Source organism: Bidens hawaiensis, unplaced genomic scaffold (assembly GCF_021521415.1).
Source record: "Bidens hawaiensis isolate Kalapana, Puna unplaced genomic scaffold, B.hawaiensis_p1.1 tig00007038_1, whole genome shotgun sequence".
Lineage (NCBI taxonomy): Eukaryota > Viridiplantae > Streptophyta > Magnoliopsida > Asterales > Asteraceae > Bidens > Bidens hawaiensis.
The window spans coordinates 197,569-221,926 of NW_027491482.1; the positions used below are offsets into that span (position 1 = coordinate 197,569).

The 24,358-nt window shown below is 39.8% G+C and overlaps 1 protein-coding gene across 1 annotated transcript; it reads left to right on the plus strand.

Moving 5' to 3' along the window:
- Positions 1-520: 520 nt before the first annotated feature.
- Positions 521-19,147, plus strand: LOC143634240 (non-specific lipid transfer protein GPI-anchored 7-like). Its single transcript, XM_077102381.1, has 3 exons — positions 521-827; positions 1,879-1,911; positions 18,943-19,147. The coding sequence occupies exons 1-3, from the start codon at positions 536-538 to the stop codon at positions 19,032-19,034; spliced, it is 417 nt and encodes a 138-aa protein (XP_076958496.1). The 5' UTR covers positions 521-535; the 3' UTR covers positions 19,035-19,147.
- Positions 19,148-24,358: the final 5,211 nt, after the last annotated feature.

Genomic DNA, 24,358 nt, shown 5'->3' on the forward strand with positions numbered 1-24,358 from the left:
TCATTTGATAGGAAGTTCGTCTATGTTCATTCGTTTAATAAATGAACGAACATGAACTAGAAATTTCGTTTGATTATATAAACAAAGAAACAATAACAAAGCCCCCGTTCGTTCAATTGTGTTCATCAACGTTAGGTAATGTGTTCACAAACCTTCATTTACATTGTTTATGCCTTGTTCTAATTAATATTCACATTGATGAATACATTGATATCAATCGCTAGGCTCCGCCGAGTTTATTTGTGTCCGTGAACCGTTCATAAACACATTTACTTTCTTAATGAACCGTTTTTAAACACATTATTTTCTTAACAAACAAGCATAAACAAGATTTTATTCATGTTCGTTCAGTTCATTTGCAACCCCTGGTTGACCCTAGTCTCATTACTCTCATAGACAAGGCAAACGGCGCCAACTAAATTAAGTATTAACTATTAACCCAACGACTTCCTATATAACAATAAGTCACCTCCATTTTCAATCATCAACCAAAACAATGGCAACCTCATCTTCTTCTTCTTCTTCTTCTTCATCCATGCTTGTAGTTACCATCACACTTCTGGTGCTGGCGGTATCAACGGCACACGCGCAAGACCAGACGTGTGGTGCGAAGCTAATCCCCTGCGCCCAGTACCTGAACTACACCACATCGCCACCCAACTCTTGCTGTGATCCGATCAAGGAGGCGGTTGCCAACGATCTCCCGTGTCTCTGCAATCTCTATAATAATCCTGACTTTTTGTCCGGTTTCAAAATCAATATTACTCAGGCTCTTGGTCTTCCTCGCTTGTGTGGTCTCTCTAACGATGTCACTGTCTGTAAAAATGGTTAGTTAGTTCTTGTCTTTTGCTTTCTTATAAACTGATTGATGTTGGTAATTCATTTCCTGAATCAGATTTTGGACCGAAGCCGAAAAATATTTTGGGGGCCTAAAGTATAAAGTAAAAAGAGTGTTTTGTTGGGTTTAAATTATTCAATTTTTAAACTGGCTTTCTTGGTTACAATTTGGGTTGTTTAAAAAACTAATGTATAAAACATAGGCTAAAAGCCTAAAACATGTCTCAAATGATACGAGGCTAGAACCCACAACATTTTGGTTGAGAATCTTACCTTTTGCCACTAGACCAAGTTAGTTATTATGCAATTGTGTTATAACATTAAACAGATATAGTTTTTCATAAATTACATATAATTTAAAAAAAAAATTTCCGGGCCTAGCGGGTAGTCGGGGGCCTATGCCCGTCGACTACCCTGCCATATGCCATGGCCGGCCCTGTTTGGTAGTTTTTGGGTTAGTGTGAATCAAATCTCATTGGGTTTTTCGGGTTCGGGTTATTTGAATTGGGTTAGTTGGTTTCTAGTATCTAAGAAAACAATAAAAAGAAAACGTTAGAAACCTATGAATGTTAAAATTAAAGCGAAATATTCATCTTGATTTGTAACGTTAAAACATAATTCGATAAAATTTAATGAAAAATTTTCCAGTATAATCGTCTGTAGTCAATCGGGCCATAAATTGAATAGAATGCGAACATAACCGAATTTGCAAGGCTGGATAGGAAAAAACGCGTAGGTGTAATTTTCTAGCTGGAATGCGAAGTGATATAGCCTATCCCTAACATCATGTTTTGAAAATCAAAACTTTATTTCGTTTTTTCGAGTTGTCTTGAAAACCATATTTAGCCCCAATAACCGAACAAAATTACTACGGTTCAAGTTAGTTTGGATTTCGGGTTGCTGTTAAAAGTGACAGGCTTTTGATTGTTCAATATTGATTATGTGTGGGTAATAAAACTGCAAAAAATTGATACAATTATGCTTCAATTAATAATATTGGATATGAGAATTGATAGTTTGAATTATCAAATGTTGATGCAGCTCAAGCACCAAGTGGATCCACGACTCAACCAGGTACTGTCTTGATCACTTCATCTTCTGTTTACAATTTTTAATGAAATTTTTATATTCGTTTAATTTGAAGCGTTTGAAAGTCTGAAACCATTAGTTAATGTTATATTGACTCAGTCGATTTGTTGGGAGGTCTTAATTTGACTAAAACTTGGTTAATTTTCTCCTGGCCCCCACTCAACCTAATCATATTCCTTAAGGCTTTCTTTAATGTTTTTATTTCATTAGTTAGAATGTTTAGACGGATTAATAATTAAAAAAGAAAAAGATTATAAACAATTCAAAAGCTAATTAAAAGTATAGAGCTATTTAATTTTTTTATTAAGTTATGAACTGTGAAGGGGTATGCACCCGCCTTAACATCGAGCGGGGCGGGTCAACCCACAAGATATAGACAAGAGGCTTGAAAACATATGCGCAAGCGCATGGATGTCATGAAGACACAAAGCCAAAACCTATGCGCAAGCGCATGAAATATCTGTGCGTGGCGCATATCACATATGCACACAACACACACATTTAGTGTGAGAATAAAGAGAAGACCCTGTGCATCCCCGGGATAGGCGCATAAAGGCCGCGCGTAAGCGACACACAACAAATGAGACAATAGTCTAATCCAAATCAGGATAAGGACAACCATGATTGTACTCATCAGACAACCTGGATCTTTTAAGGAATAAAGAATGTGCTGATGTTGACAGCTGCCAATGAAGGGTGGACAACTCAGCAAAGCCCATGTGCCACCACGTGACGGCACATGGGTCAGGTGAAAGACCTTGGTCAGAGAATAATCAATGAAAAAGCACCAGGTGTCCTAAGTACACGTGGCGCGAAGCAACAGGAGGAGGCCAAAAAGGCCCCAATTGGGTCTGAGCCAAATCATTGGAAACCCTAATACTATAAATACCACACCACCTCCACAGTTGGAGGTAGGCAAGAAAATATATTCTAAGTCCATTACTCATTTTCACATCCTGATTATCCCCTCCTACAATATCTGATTCTCACACCGGAGGGTTACCCCAAAGAGGACCCCTCTGTCCCTTTCTGAGGGGTAAGCTCACGGTGCTGTTCGTTTTGTAGGTGGAAGAACTTGTATCTCGGAAAACCATCGGTGATATAGCGTACTCGTACCCGAGGAACGTTGATCGTATACAAGTAAGTCGATACACGCTTCTTCATTGGCGCCATCACCTGTTACAACGGCAACAAAACCACTATTTCATCAATTTTCTCTCTGAAAATCTTCACCATGGTTTCCGGTGTTCGAAACAACGATCAAGTTCTGGAGGATAATGAGCTTGAGGATGTTAATGAGGGACATCAGGTTCTGAGGGCGCCGCGTGACACTGCGCGCACCGCCAGTAACCATCCCTTCAACACAACACCTCATAATCAAACTGAAACTCCCCCAGACGATCTCACGTTCCAAAATCTGACTGGTACAAAACAAAAAGAACCAATGGGCCTGGAAGTTGAAACCAATGACCCTAAAGAATGGCTCATAAACGAACAACGGCGTTTAATGGACAAATACAATGAGTTGGTAAAACACAAAAAGTTAGCCGATTTAACACAAAGGCTCGCATTTGATAAACAAACCATTCAGGGAACAACAAAAAAGACGCGCGCGCTGGAAGACGGTCATTCTGTTCACACCGAACAAGCTGATATTAGTGATGAGGAAGAGGTGCACAGCATGAAGAAGACGCGAGATACTCATGCAGGAGGATCACAGCTTCGCGCACACATGCACATAGCACCTGGAGCCAAAGCTGATATGGATTTATACACACCATACAACCCACAAGCGAAAGGGCAAGTGGACGTAACCACACCATATAGGCCAGCCATCTTGGTAATACATTCAAAATTCGCTGAGCGCATTGCGAAGGCTCCCATCCAACACAAAACCAAGATGCCAAGTGGTTTAGGCAAGTACGATGGTACAACAGATCCAGATGATTTCTTACAAGGTTTTTATAACACTGGAAACTTAGAAAGCTGGACGATGCCAACATGGTGTCACATGTTTGCTCGCTGCCTCATGGGTGCAGCGCGTGTCTGGTTCGAAAGCTTGCCGACAGGACAAATCGATGGGTTCGAAGAGCTATTGGAAAAGTTCCAGGCTCACTTTGTACAGCAGCGCAGACACACGCGCGACCCCGATGACATCATGCACTGCGTACGCAGGAATGATGAAACCATTGAAGACTACATAACTCGTTTCAATCAGGAATCTCTTGCAATTGGAGGCATCACTGAACAACTCTTGCGCGTGGCCTTTATACAAGTGGCCTTTATACAAGGTGCGCGCAGTGATCAACTCCGCAGAGCTCTCGTGAGCAGAGAAGGCATGCCAACCACTTGGGCTAAGCTTATGGAAGCATCGCGAGTCTTCGCACGAAATGAAAAACAAATTGCCCAAGACAGAGCAAGAGATAAAGGGCATCAAACAGGAGCACCACGCAACAATGAAATGAGGGGCAAACAAAACTCCGTATGGTCCAGGTTGCAACAAACCAATTATTCTCCGGCAGAAAAGCAAGCGCAACAAAGTTCACCCCAACCCCAAAAAGACATTCTTAATCGCGGAGAAGATGACAAGAAGGAAGGCGGCAGAGAGCCTAACAGACCTCTACCAAGAATATGGACTCCCCTCACCAAAACGCCTTCGCAAGTGTTAAGCACAGAGAATGTCCAGTTTAAAAACCCCAGACCATTACTCCATAAGGGACCACCGAACAGTGGCAAATATTGTGAGTTTCACAAATCCACAGGGCACAACACCGATGCATGCCATCATTTGAAGGATGCGATCGAAAAAGATGTGAAATCAGGCAAGTTGGCTCACCTGGTAAAAAATCCAAGACCAGAGAACGAACAACCAGACGGAGCCTCAGCCAGTAAAAAATTCAAAAGAATCTGTGTAGCTGAAGAAAGAAGGCAAGGGCAAGGATCGAGGAAGAGAAGCGCGCAAATCCAAGGGGATTGGCGTGAGCAACAAGTAATCTTTCCAAGAATCAGAGGAGGCCCGTCTATCAGCAGTCCTCTAGTCATCACTGCACACATCGCTCATTATGAGGTGTCAAGAGTCCTGGTGGACACCGGTAGTGAGTCAGACATCATGTATGAGCAATGTTTCAGGAAGCTAGATCCAGCAAACCAAGCAAGGCTCGAAGTTGTGAGTGCACCAATCTCGGGTGTCTCAAACGAAATTATTCACCCCCTAGGTCAGATACAATTCGAACTAACTATGGGGGATGAGAAGCACAAGCGAGCTGAAATTGTCAACTTCCTGGTCTTGCCCACCACTTCATGCCATAGTATGATCTTGGGTAGAGGAACGATTGCCCAATTCAACGCCATACCGTCACCAGCGCATGGCGCGTTGGGGTTCCCAACACCAACAGGAGTAAAATTTGTGTACCGAGATCATTTATGCGCAGTAATAAGTATACCTCGAGAGGGGAGAATGAAGCTTCCAGTGGCAAACAATGCGCCAGATGAATGGATTCTCAACCTAAAATTCCCAGAACAAACAATCACAGTCGGAGCTACGATATCAGATGACACAAGAGTGAGAATGAAAAGATTGCTCACAACGTATATGTCAGTCTTCGCGTGGCAACATTCTAATATGACTGGGGTTCCGCGAGACCTGGCGCAGCACTCTTTCAACACATTCAAGTCCGTGGAGCCAATTGCTCAAACGAAAAGAGTCATGGGAGACGAGAAGACAAAGGCCATGAATGAGCAAGTAGAAGATCTACTGCGCGCGAATATCATTCGCCCAATACGATATCAAACATGGGTAGCCAATCCTGTGATGGTATAGAAGAGCAATGGGTCATGGAGAATGTGCATTGATTTCAAGGACCTCAACAAGGTGTGTCCAAAAGATTGTTACCCCCTCCCAAACATTGACATGAAGGTGGACTCTGTGGTGCCGTTTAAGCTCAAATGTTTCCTGGATGCCTATAAGGGCTATCACCAAATTCAAATGGCACCGCAGGATGAAGACAAGACTGCTTTCAGAACTGACAAGGGTGTTTTCTGTTACACAAAAATGCCCTTTGGTTTGAAGAATGCAGGAGCCACTTACCAAAGACTCATGGATGCAATTTTCAACGAGCAGATTGGAAAAAACTTAGAAGTCTACGTGGATGATTTGGTGATTAAAAGCAGGGAGGAAAAACAAATGCTCAAAGACATCGAAGAAGCCCTTCGGCGCCTAAAGGAAGTAAACATGAAGCTCAACCCGAGCAAATGCACATTCGGCGTGGAAAAAGGGAAATTTCTCGGCGTAATGGTCAACAAGGATGGTTTCAAGGTGAACCCAGAGAAGGTGGAGGCAATCCTCGGCATGCCCTCACCATCCACCATGAAGGAAGTTCAAAATTTGAATGGTAGATTGGTATCAATTAACAGGTTCCTAGCAAACCATGCAAGCAAATCTACCCCATTCATTAACACATTGAGAAATTGCTTAAAGAAAAGCCAATTCAAGTGGACGCCTGAGGCCAAGCAAGCTTTCAGTGAGATAAAAGAATGTCTGATAAATCTGTCTGCGCTCACAGCTCCACTACCTGGTGAAACTTTAATGTTGTACCTGTCAGCAGGAAAGCGCGCCATTGGCGCAGTATTATTGGTGGATCGCAAGAGAATCCAAACACCAATTTATTATGTAAGTCGGGTGCTGACAGATCCTGAGACGCGCTACACCATCATAGAAAAGTTAGTTTTATCATTAACGCATGCGTCGCGCAAGCTTCACAAATATTTCAATGGTCATCCTATTGAAGTCCTGACTGATTACAACATCCAGCAAGTCTTGCGACGTCCCGCGCTCTCAGGAAGGCTGACAAAATGGGCGCTGGAATTAGGGGAGCACACGATCACCTATAAGCCTCGTCCAGCAATCAAGGGACAAGTCTTAGCTGATTTCATCGCAGAAATCCCTGAAGGAAAAGTCGAAGATGCTCAGCGCGAAGTAGACCCTCCGCAAGCCAATAATGAAGAAAACGTTTGGAGATTATTCACTGATGGAGCTTCAAACAACCAAGGGTCCGGCGCAGGCCTCAAACTGGTGGATCCAGAAAATCATGAGTATACTTACGCAATCAGGTTGGATTTCAAGAGCACCAACAATGAAGCTGAATATGAAGCCCTGCTGGCTGGTTTGCGCATCGCGCACAAGTTCGGAGTTAAAAAGCTAGAGGCTCATGTAGATTAATACCTGGTAGCAGCACAAGTCAATGGCCTTTATGATGCCAAGGAGAACACCATGCCTCTATATCTAGAGCAGGCGAAGAAACTCACCGAACAATTTGACTTTTTCAGAATCATACACATTTCGCGCAGTGAAAATAAGTCTGTCGACGCGCTAAGCAAGATGGCATCAACCAGCTTCGATCATTTTGGCAAAGATGTCAGGGTGGAAGTAATGAGCAACCCGTCAGTGGGAGCGAAGTCTGTTCTTGTAATTCATACAACACCTTCATCATGGATAACTCCAATAATGGAATTCTTGAAGGAGGGAAAGGTACCAGACGATCGCGCACAGGCGAGGAAGATAAGACACAAGTCGCAGAACTACGAAATGCTCGATGGTACGTTATATCGACGCTCTTATCTTGGACCACTCATGAAATGCCTAGACGCTGAGGAAGCAAGCTATGTGATCAGAGAGATACACGAAGGAATCTGTGGAATACATGCTGGCCCGCGCATGGTGGTCGCCAAGGAATCTGTGGAATACATCTTGGACCACTCCGACAAAACCCGGTATACCCTAACCGGTAGACAATAGTTCGTCATATTTAATGTCGGGTACATGATTTACCATAGTAATTATACGAGAATACAGGGTTCACTGTATTGATTGTACGTGAATATATAGTTCATCGTATTGAATATGCGATTAATCGATTGATAGTTATTGAAACCCGAACGAATCGAGGGTTCAATTATAGACGATATCTATAATATTTAGTGATTCTATGAAGCATTAATGCTTCGGGATAAGTAAAGTACGGCACAGAAAAAGAATTTTCGATTTAATGGTACGTCGGTACGTTAAACGAAACCTTTAATACCAAACCGAGCAAGAGACAATCGATCAAGCCGAAAAAGTTGCGCAATTATTAATAACATGGTATTTTAAGTTAATGGAAGTCATGGTTTAAGTTTTTTAAAGTGGTTTTATATAAATTTCATTTTTAGCCGAAAAACGACCGTTTTAGCCTCGTTTTAAGCCGAATTAGACATTTAACCGAAAAACGAACTGAACCAGATTATCCAAAACATTATCCGGATTACGAGAATCCAAACATGTGGCCTAGAATGGAGAGGTGGGTCCCACCCCACCCCCCTCATTAATCCGATCGGACCAAGGGTCTAACCCCATGGTCTCATTTCTTTTTTCTACAACAAATTCTCCATGATCTTCAACTCTCTCCATTCTATAATCTAAAAACCGATATTTGGAGCAAGAAAAACCGAGGTAAAAACCGAGTTAATCACGTGTTCATCTTCGTTTTTTGAGTTTATTTGCAAGAAAATGAGGTTTCAAAGATGAAAACCGATTCTTGCATGATCAAGTGATGTATACGGGTTATACAGGGGATCTTGGTCCAAGAAAGGGGTTAAACGAACCAAGAACGAATTTTTACGGTTTAAATCTTTGTTTTTGAATCATAACCGAAACTATAGTGTAAGAGGCTTGATCGTGAGTGTAACTTGCTTGGTATTGTGGTATGTTGGTTGTAGGCTCTGTGTTTAGTGGTAGATAAGGCGGAAAGACGAGTTTGTAGCTTGTAGTGGCGGAAAACGAAAGGTATATTCGGTTATGTTCGGTTTTGGAGTTTTTGGACAGATTGTTGATCGTTTAGAGTTAGGTCATGAAATTTTACAGGGATGATCTACACATGAAAATATGAGTTCTGTGAGTTTTTGGTAATTTTTGGATAAAGGATGAATATTTGGTGAATTTAATGCTCGGTTTTGGCCAAAAATGGTGAAAAATAGTTAAATATCATGAAAAATTCTGGAAAATTTCAGATAAGCTTTCTATATCATTTATAAGTCACACACAAAATTTGAGTTCCTTTGGAGAAGTCTAAGTAGGCTTTTCGGTTAAACGAGTTCTAGGGTTTTCTAGCTCGGTTTTAGTGAAAATGGCATGTAAAAGAAGATTTTGGTTTTGGAAAAATTACAGGGGACTATGTGGATGGCAGGGGACATCCAGGATAAATTTGGGATTTTTCTAAGATCGTTTGGTATTTACGACATATTTAGTGTTTAAATGGTGTTTAAAAATAGATAAATAAATTTTAAATATAGAAGTTAATTCTGGAAATATTTTTATAAAATTTCCCACTGTCAAAATGTTATTTGTGCAAAATCTCAAGATCCAAGGATGAACGGATATTTATTTGGAATAAAAGTGGTAAAGTTCGCATAAGCGTGCTGACTGGTGTATAAAAACCCTAAAAATGAACTATTTTCATATAATTGAGTTAAACAAGTAAAAATAAATCATCCGAAAATAATTCGGATGATTTGAGTAATTTTAACCTATTTTAACAGTTTCCGGTGCGCTAAAGACGGAAACGGGTCCCGCGGCCAATCGGGGCGTCTAAACCGAGCTATAATTTCACATCTCTAATTAAATTATCAATCAACAACTACTTTCGGGTCGTGTGTGACAAAACTCATTTTTGAAACGTAAAAACGGATAACCGTGCTAGGCACGCAAAACGAGAAAAACGACTAATAGTAATTGTGACCATGGAACTCTAAACTATATCACAATCTGAGTCCGGAGAAGTGTTTCTGGGTTAACATTGCCCCCAGAACGGGTACAGTACTGGGTGGACAGTGTCCCCAGATGTACCAGTTGATACGGTTAAAAGGTTATATAAACAATAATTGTATAATAACGATCGTAGGGATCATATTACAGATTGGACGTGTTAATTGATAATGATTGTTGTTACCTGCTTGCATGTGCTAAGGTGAGTTTCACGAGCCCCTTTTTCTGAATTGCTTTTAAATAGTTTCTCGGGGCGGAAGCATGTTATTACTGAAATGTTTAAATAAATACTGAACGCATGGACTTGCGTGGATTTATATATATTTTATTGTACGGGAATCGTACGGAATGTACTAAGATAGTAATTGTCTGAGTTGCTAACATTCTAAGGCCCCGGAACACGAGTGATTAACTGAAAGCCGGTAGAGTGTGGATAGTACTATTGGTCCGACAAACCCAACTGGTCCGGCATGGATTTGCTGATGTTTCCCAGCCAGTTGCACATATCTATTTTGGGTGTTATATATATTTTGCTATGTAATGTTAGACATAGCGGTTTGGGGCAGGTTCGTGGGCGGAGTATGCCACGGGGTTGTGTGTGATAGTCAGAGGTTTTACTTGTGGGCTCAGCATAATTACATCGATAATATTATATTTTGATAATGATTTATCATGGTTTACCCGAATTGTGAAACTCACCAACTATTCGTAGTTGACCCGTTTTCTCACATGCTTTTCAGGTACAATTAAGATGAAGTGATTGCTTACGTGCTAAGTGCTTGATGTGTGTAAGATTTGCGTGCGGGATGTTAGGATACATTATAATAAATAGAATTATGTATCGTATTGTATGATGTGTGTATCACCTAGACGGCAATGAAATATGAGATAATGTAATTCGAAGTATATTAATGTATTCAGTTTTCTTTATAAACAATGTGGTTGATATCAGAGGTGTCTGTTGCATCCCGTTTACGTTTCCGCTGCGGTTACGGGGTGTTACAGTGAGCGACAATGACAAACAATTCACTGACAGGAAGATATCCAGTTGGTTCAAGGAATTGCACATCAATCAGGTCTTCACTTCAGTATACCACACTCAAGGGAATGGCCAAGTGGAACGCGCGAACCAAAGCTTGCTGAATGGGCTGAAGAAAAGGTTGGAGGGAGAGTCCCATGCATGGGTCGAGGAGTTACCTAATGTCCTGTGGGCGCACAGGACATTAAGCAAAACCAGCAATGGCGAGTCCCCGTTTAGCCTAACCTATGGAACAGAGGCTATGATTCTAGCAGAGATTGGATGCCCATCCTATAGAGTGCTTATGATGAGTAAGACGGATAACGAGCAAGAAAGGAGGTTGGATCTCAATTTACTTGAGGGACGCAGAGAGGCGGCTATCATCAGTGAAGCCAAATACAAGAAAAAGCTAGAAAAATACTACAATCAGCGCGTGAAAGAATGCCACTTCAAGAAGAATGATTTTGTCCTTCGGAACAATGAAGCTAGTCGCGCAATACCCCCGGGAAAGATGTCTCCCAACTGGGAGGGACCTTGTCAAGTCTCGGAAGAATTGGGAAAAGGCGCATACGCTTTAAAAGATTTGAATGGAAAGAAGATCCCGCGCACATGGAACGCAGCACAACTTAGAAAATGTTTCATGTAAAAGTTGTCAAGTTTGTAATCAAGGCTTTTTAAGCCATTACGAATAATGATACGCTCTACTTTTTCTTAATATGCGTTCTATTACCTTTTGCATACATGTTTCACACTTCCCTTTATTAATTTTGAGCAATATGACAACATTGTATTGACATCAAACTAAAAATAAAACGAAGTAAAGCATACATGCGCGAACTTCAAGCTCAGACGCGTTAACGAGTTTTAACTCTAAAATGTCAGGGCCTTAGCCCAATAATATCAGCCTTAGCTCAAATTACTCACAGCATCCATCCTACGTATTGCGCAGCTGGACCATAAAAATACCTAAGCACAACTAAGGCAAAGCACATGCCAAAGCATAGTTGTTAAGGTCTCAGGTCGGGGCTGCGCATGGGATTATAATGGATATAGGCAGAGTAACACATACTGACACGTAAAGGCTAAAAAACACATTCATAATTCCCTATAATAAATGCACGATAACGTCGCGCAAAAGAGGAATAATGAAATGCCAAGGCACGTGTCAGCATATTCAGAATATCGCAAAATAACTTGAAATATGACAACTGTTAAGGATTAAGTAAAAATAATTTCCTTATAACCTTGTCCAAGTTTCAATGTGTAAGCATACCTTATATTCAACAAGCACACACATGCAATATAAAGAGATGAATTGGGAATGCGCAAGATGCGAATAAGGGAAAAACAAAATTTCATTCCGAAACATAGAAGTTTACAAATTTACAAATGATAAGGTAGAAACTACAAACACAAAAAAAAAAAAAAAAAAAAAAAAAAAAAAAAAAAACATGAAGGGCTTTTCAAGTCTCTATGTTAATATCAGCCTCTTCATCCTCCTCATCATTATTTCCTCCATCAGCATCTGGCGCAACCCGCTCCTCGTCATCTCCAAATTTACCATAATCAAGCTGTTCGTCTTGAATATAGTCGTCTTCTGTCATGATAGCGTCAGGAGTAGGTCCTTTGGCCACGCCAGAGCCGCTGGCAGAGGCTGCGTTGCCCGCGCCATCATCTTTGCCACCAGTCCCTTCACATTCATCAAGTAATTTCTTTAAAGCGCCAAGATCGGGCTGGTCAGCAAGCGCGGCTATCTGCAATTCACAAGGAACAGTATAAGTACCAAAGATTATGAAAATAAGTCAAGTAAACTCATTAAGGTTAAAATACCTGCTCAAGGATGGGAATTGGAGTATTCAAGTACCTCTCCCCCACCTCAGCCATGTCAGCGCAGACAGCGTCGAGCTGATAAGGGTAGTCGGATGGATTCTTCTTTAGCATGCCATATTCATAACCATCCTTAAACCCCTTAGCCCAACCCACCAAGCGCGACGCCACATTACAGTCCATCACAAGGGTCTGAAACTCGTCTGAGTATTTCATGGCATAAGCGCAACGAGTCACACCCTGTGAAATCAGCCATTGACGGTCCTGCGCGAGGGAAGAAACAGACGTCTCAAGAGCAGGGATTTGAGAGTTTAATAACTTAACAGTTTCCTTGACTTGTTCTTGCTCTTCTTTGTCAGACGCTGCTGCCGCCAAGGCTTCATTCTTTTCCGCTCGCGCAGCATCGAGCTCTTTCTTCAGGCGCGCAACCTCAGTCTCCAATAAAGTTTTTTCAGTATTAACCTGCGCAATAGTTTGGTCACGCGCCTCCACTACCAACTCCTGGTCACGCGCTTGACGCGCATACTTGGCCGCATCTGCCTCTGCCACTTGCAGTTTCTCCCGCCCAGCTTGCAGCTCAAGCCCGCGCTTCACAAAAGCAGCGTTGGAACTTTCCCGGTTCTCGCTAAGTTCTGCTTGGAGTTTCTCAGCTTTCTCTCGGGCATCAGAAAGATTCCAAGCAGAAATCTTAGCCTCTTGCTTGGCCTCCGCAAGGGCATCACGTACCTTTATATAATCATTGCGAAGCTCTTGGGAGGCAGCAAAAAACGCAGACCCAGCAAAAAGGTGGTCATTAAGCAAATCCACGCGAGCGCGGTCCTCTTGAAACCTCCTTTCAGCTGGAGGAACAGAGTGAGCCCAAAAGTCTTCACATATGCCCCAGGATTGGAATGAGCTCTCTTCAGTGATACTCCAGCTCGGGCGGTATATGTGATCGGCTCCCTACAAATACAAAGCAACGCAAAGAAACGTTTTAGTTATCTAAACACTAACTTGGAAGTCTGCACAGCGGAGCAAAATAAACTTATACCTGAGGAGAACCGGCAGAAAGATTAGCGCCAGCTGATGAGCTCCTGCCTGCCCCATGAGAAAAAGGCTGCGCCACGAAATCTCGTGGCGCTATAGGGCTTACGCGGCCACCATCAGAATTTTCAAAATTAACCTCCTTATCATCCTCTATAACAGGTCTCTTCTCTTGCGACTTGGAAGAATCAAAAATAGTCTCACGAGGAGGGCTGCGCGCAGGAGGAGGTGAGGGAGGTCTTGACGCTGTTAGAGCAGCGCGAAAAATAGTCTCCTGCTCCTTAGTGATCCCAATGAGGGGAGATTCAGTACTTGTTGGAGCAGGAGCAGAACTAACGGCGCCAGCGCTAGCAGTGCCACCAGCAGCTTGTGTGCCAGCTATAATTCCTATGAAAAAACCAACAAGGAGAAATGATTCATGACTTGAACTAAAGGAAAAAATCAGACAATCAAAGCGCAATAAATACCTTGGCGCACCGCAGTCCGCGAATTAAGCATCGCCATGAAGTCCATTTTCCCCCTTTTTGAGGGCAAAACAGAGGACTTCAAAACAACCTTCGGCATAGCCTTGGCACCTTGCTGCGCCTGAGGTTGAGCCACCAACGTTGCCGGCTCTACAAACATTTGAGTGAACAAAGCTTCATTAATAACTCTATCGGAATCACGCTCATAAAACCACAAAATATAAACAAAGTATACCTGTTGGAGAAGACGAAACAGCAGGCGCAGCACCGCTTCCCTTGTCCGCCGCGCGCAGAGATGAGGTGGCAGCACCATACCTCGTGTGGACTGGAGGATTGCCCACACCTTGAGGCAAATAAGATGAGGAAAACTTGGAAGTAAAACCCTTGGTTTTCTCAAGTCCCTTCACTTGAGTAGGAGGAAGATTCTGGGCAACAGAGGCATCATCTTTTTTCTGTTTTTTACTGGCCCCTGCGCCAGTCTTGCCTTTAGCCTTGCGCTTGAGTTTTCGCGCTTCAGCTTCTTCCTCCTCCCTTTCCTCTTCCACAGGCTCCAACTCATAATTAGCGAGCGCATCTACAATACGCGCAACAGAAATGTTAAAACCAAATTTGGTATTCTAAGGGCCTAAACACAAATACAAGGGCTTACCAGGCGCATCGCTGTCAAAGCAAAATTCTAAGTCGACAGGGATGAACATATCATCGAAGCGATCAGGGAAAGCAACTTCCCCAGCGTTCAGGGCGACAGGGCGACAGAGCCACCTTCTGTATGCTCGTCATAAGCGGCGTGGATGTATTCCTTGCTTTCTGCATAAAACAAGACAAGTGATATCAGCAAAACGAATTATACTCGCGCAAAATTAATGCAATGAACAAACAACCCACCTGAGCCATCAACATGGATGACAGGCTCAGTCTCGCTGTCAGTCCACCTCTTGCTCATACCAACCCCCACCAACGTTTCCTCGCAAATATTCTTGGCGGGGGATGGTTCAGCAGTTAATTTTTTAACCCACTCGCCAGATGGATTCTTAAGACCGTCTTCATCCGCGGGCGCGGAAGTAATCGCGCGCACGGTCATACGAATGGGAATAACACCAGCCTTGATATAAAAGAATTTTTCAGCCCAGTCATGAAGGCTTTTGAAGGCAACAGTGCAGCACTTAACCTTCTGACTGCGCGGTGTGAATGAGAACCAAGAATCTTGGATTTTCGGCTTATAAAAATATTGAAAGCGCCGAGGGGTGGGCTCCTCGCGCTGAGCTTTGCACATGAACTCAAAATGAGTCATGCGCACTAATCCACAGGGATGGACTTGAGATATATGAATCCCGTAAAATTGGAGGAGCGCACCTATAAACCTCGTCATCGGAAGACGAAGATTACAGTGGGTGAAAAAGTGAGAATATAAAGAGATATAGCCGGCAGGAGGATCCGCCGCCGTTTGCCCGGTCGCCGGGAGCAGACAACCATACTCAGGGAGAAAACCATGAGAGGCGACGAGATTATCAAAATCAGGTTGTTTCAACTTGCAGGGAATCTCATCCCATTTCTTCACCGCCTTGTTCTTCCCTCCCTCCTCCGACGAGGCCTAGGCAACCCAAGTACCCTTGCCGGTTTTCTTCAAAGTAGACATAACCACTGATTTTACACGGCCTTTACTATGGGAAATTGTGGTGTCTGGGTTATCAGACATACAATTGCGAATCGAACAATATGGTTACTTTAAGCACGGAATTCAGGGACAAAGACGAAAGCTCTTAATCGGAATATAAATGATAGGCAAAAGCTCTGAAAATGACAATGGAGATGAAGAAAAAACCGTTCAAAAGGTTTGGTTTTATAGGCCCAGGAGAGAGAGAGAGAAACAAGTAATAATCAGATCTACGCTCACGCGCCCCCACTCGCAGGCGTAGGTCAACATAAGCGCGACACGTGTTCCTGACACTGTATGAGGAGACGTGAAAAGCCACTGTAGCACCTCGAGCACACGAAAGGTCAGACACATAACGTCTCCATCTCTGATGCATGTCAACACCAACCAACCACGTGCATTGACGATTCGTTTTAACCAAAGGGATGGAATTTCGCGCAACGCGCGTACAAGAAAAGAAAAAGAAAAAACAAGCCCTATTGAAAAAGCAAACTATTAAGTCTAATATCTATCTTACCTCGCTCGCGCGAGACAAGACACACATTAGACTAGGGGGGCTTGAAGGGGTATGCACCCGCCTTAACATCGAGCGGGGCGGGTCAACCCACAAGATATAGACAAGAGGCTTGAAAACCTATGCGCAAGCGCATGGATGTCATGAAGACACAAAGCCAAAACCTATGCGCAAGCGCATGAAACATCTGGCGTGGCGCATATCACATATGCACACAACACACACATTTAGTGTGAGAATAAAGAGAAGACCCTGCGCATCCCCGGGATAGGCGCATAAAGGCCGCGCGTAAGCGACACACAACAAATGAGACAATAGTCTAATCCAAATCAGGATAAGGACAACCATGATTGTACTCATCAGACAACCTTCCAGAAGGTATCTTTTAAGGAATAAAGAATGTGCTGATGTTGACAGCTGCCAATGAAGGGTGGACAACTCAGCAAAGCCCATGTGCCACCACGTGATGGCACATGGGTCAGGTGAAAGACCTTGGTCAGAGAATAATCAATGAAAAAGCACCAGGTGTCCTAAGTACACGTGGCGCGAAGCAACAGGAGGAGGCCAAAAAGGCCCCAATTGGGTCTGAGCCAAATCATTGGAAACCCTAATACTATAAATACCACACCACCTCCACAGTTGGAGGCAGACAAGAAAATATATTCTAAGTCCATTACTCATTTTCACATCCTGATTATCCCCTCCTACAATATCTGATTCTCACATCAGAGGGTTACCCCAAAGAGGACCCCTCTGTCCCTTTCTGAGGGGTAAGCTCACGGTGCTGTTCGTTTTGTAGGTGGAAGAACTTGTATCTCGGAAAACCATCGGTGATATAGCGTACTCGTACCCGAGGAACGTTGATCGTATACAAGTAAGTCGATACACGCTTCTTCAAACTGTTTGATAAATCAATAATTATATGAAATTAATTGTCAATGACTGAGTTGAATTAATGAGTTTAAATAGAGTCGGTTTAAATGGACTCAACCAGACTGGTTAATCGATTATTTTTCATGCTTTTAGAAAAGATAGTTTTTTTTGTAAGTTCTTATTTTACATGCTAAAGGTCAAATCAAAATATGTTCAACCAATGTGGTGTTCGAATGTGGTGGAATATTGAAAAATCCTGAGTTTTTCAGTATAGGCTCCAGTTCAAACCCAATTGACAATGCTTTGGGGGGCATGAGTGACTTAGTGAAGGAAGACTGAGATTTTTGTGATATTCAGTTCGATCTTGAGAGTGTCCGAGTTTTAACCGGTGGGCCTTAGGGCGGGAGGGTGTCTCCCGAAACTGGAGATTACTTAGTGGCATTTAAGGGTTCTGTACGGCTGGGTTGGACCAGTTGCTGGTGGCCTTCTGTCATTAGTCACCCCGTATAAAGTACCAAGACAATTCCCGATTGTTGATCTTTTTTAAAAATAAAAGTTCTCCAGCCCCCAATCACCCTAATTATATTCCTTTAGTTAAAGCTTTCTTTAACGGTTTTTTTCATTAGTCAGAATGTTTAGACGGATTAATAATAATAAAAAAAAGAGCATTATAAACAATTCAAAAGTTAATAAAAAGTGTGGAGCTATTTTATTTTTTATATAAAGTTATAAACTGATTGATAAATTAATAATGAAATGAAATTAAGTGTCAAATGACTGAGTTGAATTGATGAGTTTAAAATAAATGGGCTTAACCAAACTGGTTAATCGGTTATGTTTCCAACTTTACATGGTAAAGATCAAATAATGGAAAAACAGTAGTGTGTTTTTAATCTGTATACATGTATAAGTTACTCTGTCTTTCAACACATGTTCTTCTCTTTCGATCTCTTAAATAGTTACAAGAATGATTCTTTTCTTCACAATCAATAAATAAAAAGGTTTAAAAGTCACTATTTTTTCTTTTATTCACATTAAAAGATAAAATGTTATATTTAACATGCAATTTAAGCAAATATTTAAATTGATATTTTGGAGGTATGAAGTATTTTTTGGTATATTGAATACCGGATGAATACCACAATTTTAATTGTATATTTCTTAAATCTCGTATTAATTTCCACGTTGAGTTTATTTTGTTGGTTCTTGGTTTTTTAGTTTTGTTCAGTTAACTATATTATGTTTAATTAAGTATTTCTTGTTTAAATTTGTTTATTGATGTTTAGTTACGTTTATTTGTTTGTTTAACTAAGTTAAAGTGTTTATGAAATATTAAAACAACTCGTTTGTTCATCTTAATTGTTTCTTTCCATGGTAAATTTTTTGAAAAGACAATTTCATTTAGAGGAGATACACTCCTACCGCGCTAGAATTTCATGTTACTATGTCACTATTTTGTTATTTTTCTTGACCTGATAAGATTTGATTTGGCCCAATTTATGTCATCGCTGGCAAAAATGGCTCATGTACCCGAATTAAAACCGAGTACATAACTATATTATCAATGCTTAAAGATCATATTAAATGTATATTGAAGTTGTTAGAAACTTGGTAGTATTAAAATGATAAGAATTGTAGTTGAAGCTTTTGAGGTGAATTTCAAATGGGATCTCGTATAAGGCTCAAGGCAGTTTTATTGTTTGTTATCGATCCTTAGATTTTTGTCTAGGCCTCATTTGAACTTTGTATCAGGCCATCAGCAACTTTTCATGTTATTAGAATTTATTATTTTCTTGTTTCTAACATACGAGTCGATCATTTTGCTAACATGATTGCATTTTGCAGGAAGTACCCCTGGTGGAAACAATGCAGGAAAGATTGCTTCAAGTGGGGTTGTTGGTTTGCTATTTATTTCAACTTGTGTGATGTTATTTTAAGACAAGTTATATGATTCAGTGTTATGGTAGACTGTCATATCATTATTGTTTTGTGTAAACTACTTGGTTATTGTTCAGTGTGTAATAAATTAAGGCTCTTTCATTTGTTTTTTTTTTCCCTTTCTCACGTGTTTCATGACACTAATAAATGAAATAGATGTAACATACTATCAAGGAATAAAGTGTTTAGGTTGTGACTATATATGAAATAGATTAGAACGAGCATTGATGCATGCTTTGAACGACATTCTACTGGTAAAAATCTTTAGATAAAAAATATTTCATTGCTTGAAAATAAAACAACACTCTCGATTTTCATAATCTACCAGTCATTGAACCATTCATCTTACCAGTTCATTTCACTGATAATAACGGTGCCAAAGTTTAATTGATGCCAAAAATGATTTAAGATGTGAAAATAGAGTTACATATCAATCTTAAAATAATTTATGAAAGTCACACATATATATATTGTGTGGTATTAAAAAAATATAAACACTAAGATAAACAAAATACGTAGTTTGTAATGGTTAATAAAAGATGTTGAAAGAAAAAAGGCAGTAAAAATTGAATTCCGGTCTTGTAACATGCTCGACTAATACATATTAAACACAAAGACTGCATATCGGAACTATAGCCAGCATAGACGTCCAATTAGCACAACAAGATGCTAGTACAGCTTGAGTTTGTCTCACACTAATTACGACATATTTTGATTGCAGAAGCAATGTAGACATACACCAGCGTTAATGATCGATATTTCATGTTTACATCATTATACAAAAGTAGGAACTCTTTTACACTCACTAATTTTTTTAAACATCATGTGAAACGCCATGGGCCCAGGGTATAATTATTAGAGGTTAAGTTTACTCATGCAGTATAATTATTAAACTTTAAATATAACATATTTGTAGCAGATAAATATTAAACAAAGTCAAACATATTAAACTTTAAATATAACATATTTGTAGCAGTATATGTTATATTAAACTTTAATATAATTATTAAAGTTTAAGTTTACTCATGCAGTATAATTATTAAACTTTAAATATAACATATTTGTAGCAGATAAATATTAAACAAAGTCAAACATATCAATCACAAAATATAGTGTCTTAAAACTTAAAAGTAAACTCAAACATAAAAAGTTCAACTCAAATGGATGCCAGTCTTCAACCCGAATAACCCGTCTAAATGCTAGCCATTCCTTATTCAAGCCTTTTGGCTCCAACACACGTGCCAACTGATGACCGCCGTTTGATTCATGCAAAAACCTAATTAACCTAAGTAGCTAGGGTAAGTCAGGTATCACATCCACCAGGAGTATGCGGTCAATGTATCGTGTAATAGATTTTATACGATTATGAAGTAATGAATTGTAGTGCTGATCACACAAACAAATAGTTTAGTTTTTATAATGATTAAGCAATTTAACAAATTCAAGCATTTAACAAAAGCAAATCACACTCGGGGTTCAAGAATACAAATAAACATTAACCTCATGCAACCTAACAGATTAACTATTACCGATTAACACAGATTGATTAACGAGCTAAATATTAGGCATCAACAATCGCTAACACACGACGCTGGTTATCAAACAGTCCCTGCCATTGTGACTCAACTAAGGGCAATTGTATGCTTCTTTGTATTCTAATCAAAGCAATCCTATGAGCAATTATAGCAACCAACAAACTAATCGTTCTGATCAACGTAAACCTAAACCAACTGAATGCACATCAATACTAAACATCAATACTCATAGATTAATCAACAATAGTTACAAAGTATGTGTTCTTAATACATGAGAAAACTGAAAGTAATACAAACTTTACATCCCGGATATGATTCGAAGGATTTAGCCGAGCCTCGACATTACGAAATCTTCAATTACGATGATAAGGAACATGTATGTGATCTCGGTGTGAACTGGTATGATGGATTTGCTTTCTCTTTGCTCTAGAAATTGCCTGGAATGAGTTCCTAATTAAACCCTAACTTTACCCTTATATAGGGTTTTAAAATTAGCGACTCCCGTAGTTTTAATTTGGTCCAACATATGGTACTCTAATTTCAGCAAATGGTACTCTGAGTCAACAAATGGTACTCTAAATTTATAGTATGATACTCTAATTCAGCAAACCATACTTTAAAACTTCCTGATGTGCGTTGCTTCTCTACATGGCATAAGATACTTCGATTTCAACAAATGATATGCTAAACCAACCTTTACCCAGATCCTCCATTTTTTATCATACACTATCACACATCATCCCAGGTCTTCATCTCGTGCTCGTACAGGTCCGAAATAGTTATATTAATCACCTTTGAAACAATATACACACCGTATGAAATATCGAAGTTCATGCAATAAACAATTAAAACTAATAAATTAACATGCTAAAATATGTACAAAATAATCGACCATCACCAACCTGATGTACATACAAAAGTCAGTCTAACTGAGTGAGTTGTAGCTTCATTATATTTCTCAAATAGTTTAATTAAACATAAACTGACACCTTCTTGACAGAAGCACAAAACACAATTGTACAAATGATACTTAACTTCTATGAACTGTATCTAATGCCAATCAATTCATTATGTTTATTATTTTAACTTACTAACCGTGATATAACTGAAGTCACTCACATTTACAATTGTAATTGTAATAGCTGTAATTGTAATTGCTGACACGCGCCACAAAGACATTGCCAAAACTATGGCCATACAAGGGCCTTTTTGTACATTTGTACTCATACATATCTAATTGTACCCATACAAGGGTCTAAACTCTAAATTGTAAAATAGACTACCAGCTTTAACAAATGTAAAATAATATCATAAACTTTACACTATCTCATTCACGTATGCAAACCCCCCACCCCACCCAATATATATTAAAAAGGGATCTAGAACCCACCTGATTGATGTTTGCCCATAGAATAAGTTGTATATTGAAAAAGAATGTCCCACGATATTGTATAAATGTTTATATGAGAAAAATTATCAAAACCAATTGGTTTCATAGAAAACTGGAAAGTTTCGCATAAACCCAACCATTTCATATGAACTTTTATAGGAAGTTCCGTAGGAACTTTCTCAAGAAGTTTTGCAAAACTGTTGCGTAACTCTCGTTAGAACATTCGCAGGAACTTTTACATGTAAAAAACTTGGTTTCACATGCCTAACCTAGTTTTGTATGCCTTGGCGAAAGCTTTGCACATAAAGTCTAGTTTCGTAGGATGAACACCGTAGTTTTTCATGATGGATTATTAAATCAAAAAACCCCATTTTCATCCCAAAATTCAAACTTTTATGTCCAAAATTTGTGTTTAACATCCAAACGACTAGATTCATGAATATTATTCGTAAACGTACGTAAGAATGTGGTTTTGATTAAAAACCCTTACCTTCTTAAAAACGTAAAAACTCATAACTTTAGATCTCAAAACATAAGGGTCCCAACGTTCAAGCTAGCTTGAATCAATCCAAGATCACAAGGATGCTGATAATTCTTGCACTTTCTCTTTACACGGTTTTCTCTTTCTTAAGATGATGGAGATGGTGGAAATGATTGGTTACTTGGTTCCTTCCCAATGTTGTTTAAATAGTTGGCTACTTTGGTTAATTGACACAAGGACCCCCTTTTATTTTCATACTTACACACCAAGCTTTAAAACCACAAAATATTCATTCGTACTCGTCAAACTCGATTATTATAAAAACTCCGGGTCATTACATAACGCCACATCTATGATTTTTATGATCTCTAAACTTTTTCATCACTTATAGAAACTAGATGCTACTATGAGATCTTTGTTTTAATCCAAATATGTATGGAAGGATAGTGCTTATTTTGCTACATACAATATATGTGAAAATTTTGTTGGGCGCACATTATAACTATCCTCACTAAGGTATCCTTTAGGAATGGTAATTTCTTATCGATTTGTCATATATAACATTATCAACACTTGAATAAGACAAAAATGTATTTAAATAAATTTAAACATGACTATAGTCTATAAATCATAGGGCTTCTTCATTGTTTACATCACGAGTTAAAAAACGAAGATCTCACTCTATTTGTGTTATAAATGTATGTATTGTGTTGCCTATGCTGACTTCATCTTGAAGATACATTTTGCTCCATATTTGTATCACTAATACGATATTGAATTATCTGGTGACATGAGTGTATGTAGAGATACAATGATTGATAGTGTTGTGGGTCAAAATCTCGTTTAAGGATCCTGAGTCTTAGTATCTTGCTAGCAGGGATCCCAAACACGTTTGGTATCTTGAACCTATTATATTGTTCACTAACGACTATATTTTGCAGGTAGTCATTGATGACTTTATTTTCATTAAAAGCTCATTAAATGCTTGGTCAAACATCTGGAACAAGTATTGTAACCGCTGAGAGTAATGATTGAATTGAAGACATATTAAATGTTCGGGATCCTCGCGGTCGGTTACGATTGAGAAAAATATCTCAGTTGAAACCACTCATAAACGACTCCCAACGGTTAGTAATTCATTACTTGATCAACAAGTGCGTGGAAACAAAGCTGACTTAGTCCAACGACACTCTTCAAGACATAATTAATAGCTTTCATTGCTACGATAATTATTTTACTATATAATGGGGCGATGATGAACAACATAGGACACTTATAACAACTCACACTACACCAACACTTTTATGTACTCTATTCTTGTTCATCAAAAGTTCTCGACTTATAATACATTTTACTTAGTAATGAATCTAAGGCAGGCATATAGTTTTCCCATCCCGAGGTTTTTTGTCGGAGATCCTACTAAGGATCAAGGGTTTTTCCTCGCTACATCGCTGCACTTGCAATATTGTGAAGAACACACTACCTCACTTACAAAGACTGACCATTAAATTGCTTAGGTGATTTTTGACCAAAACATATAATAATTGTGAAAAGGGTGTGATAGCTATATCTCATTAAATCATCCTCTCTAGATGCGAGATAATTTCTCTTGTATGCAAATACAAAAAGTGAGCATTAAATGACTACATGATGATGTCGGAACTACACCCCCAGTTTCCAGCATATAAACTTATTATTCGACGGACTATCGGGTCTTTAGGTTGTTAGGTGGCACCCCAGCAAATCTTTATATCATATTGCAATCTTCCGTACACCTTGTTTCACATGAACCTTTCCTTCTTAAGATGAGCTACTCATAGTTTCGGGCATTAGGTTATCTTTACTATCCGCTTGTCTGCCAAACACGAGTCCCTCCGGCCTGTTGGTAATGCACCTTCATTTCAATCGAAAGGTCTC

Coding starts and splice junctions, on each gene's coding strand:
- LOC143634240 (XM_077102381.1), top strand. CDS start 536: ATGCTTGTAGTTACCATCACACTTCTGGTGCTGGCGGTATCAACGGCA. Junction 828..1,878: donor TGTCACTGTCTGTAAAAATG/GTTAGTTAGTTC, acceptor ATGTTGATGCAG/CTCAAGCACCAAGTGGATCC. Junction 1,912..18,942: donor TGGATCCACGACTCAACCAG/GTACTGTCTTGA, acceptor TGCATTTTGCAG/GAAGTACCCCTGGTGGAAAC.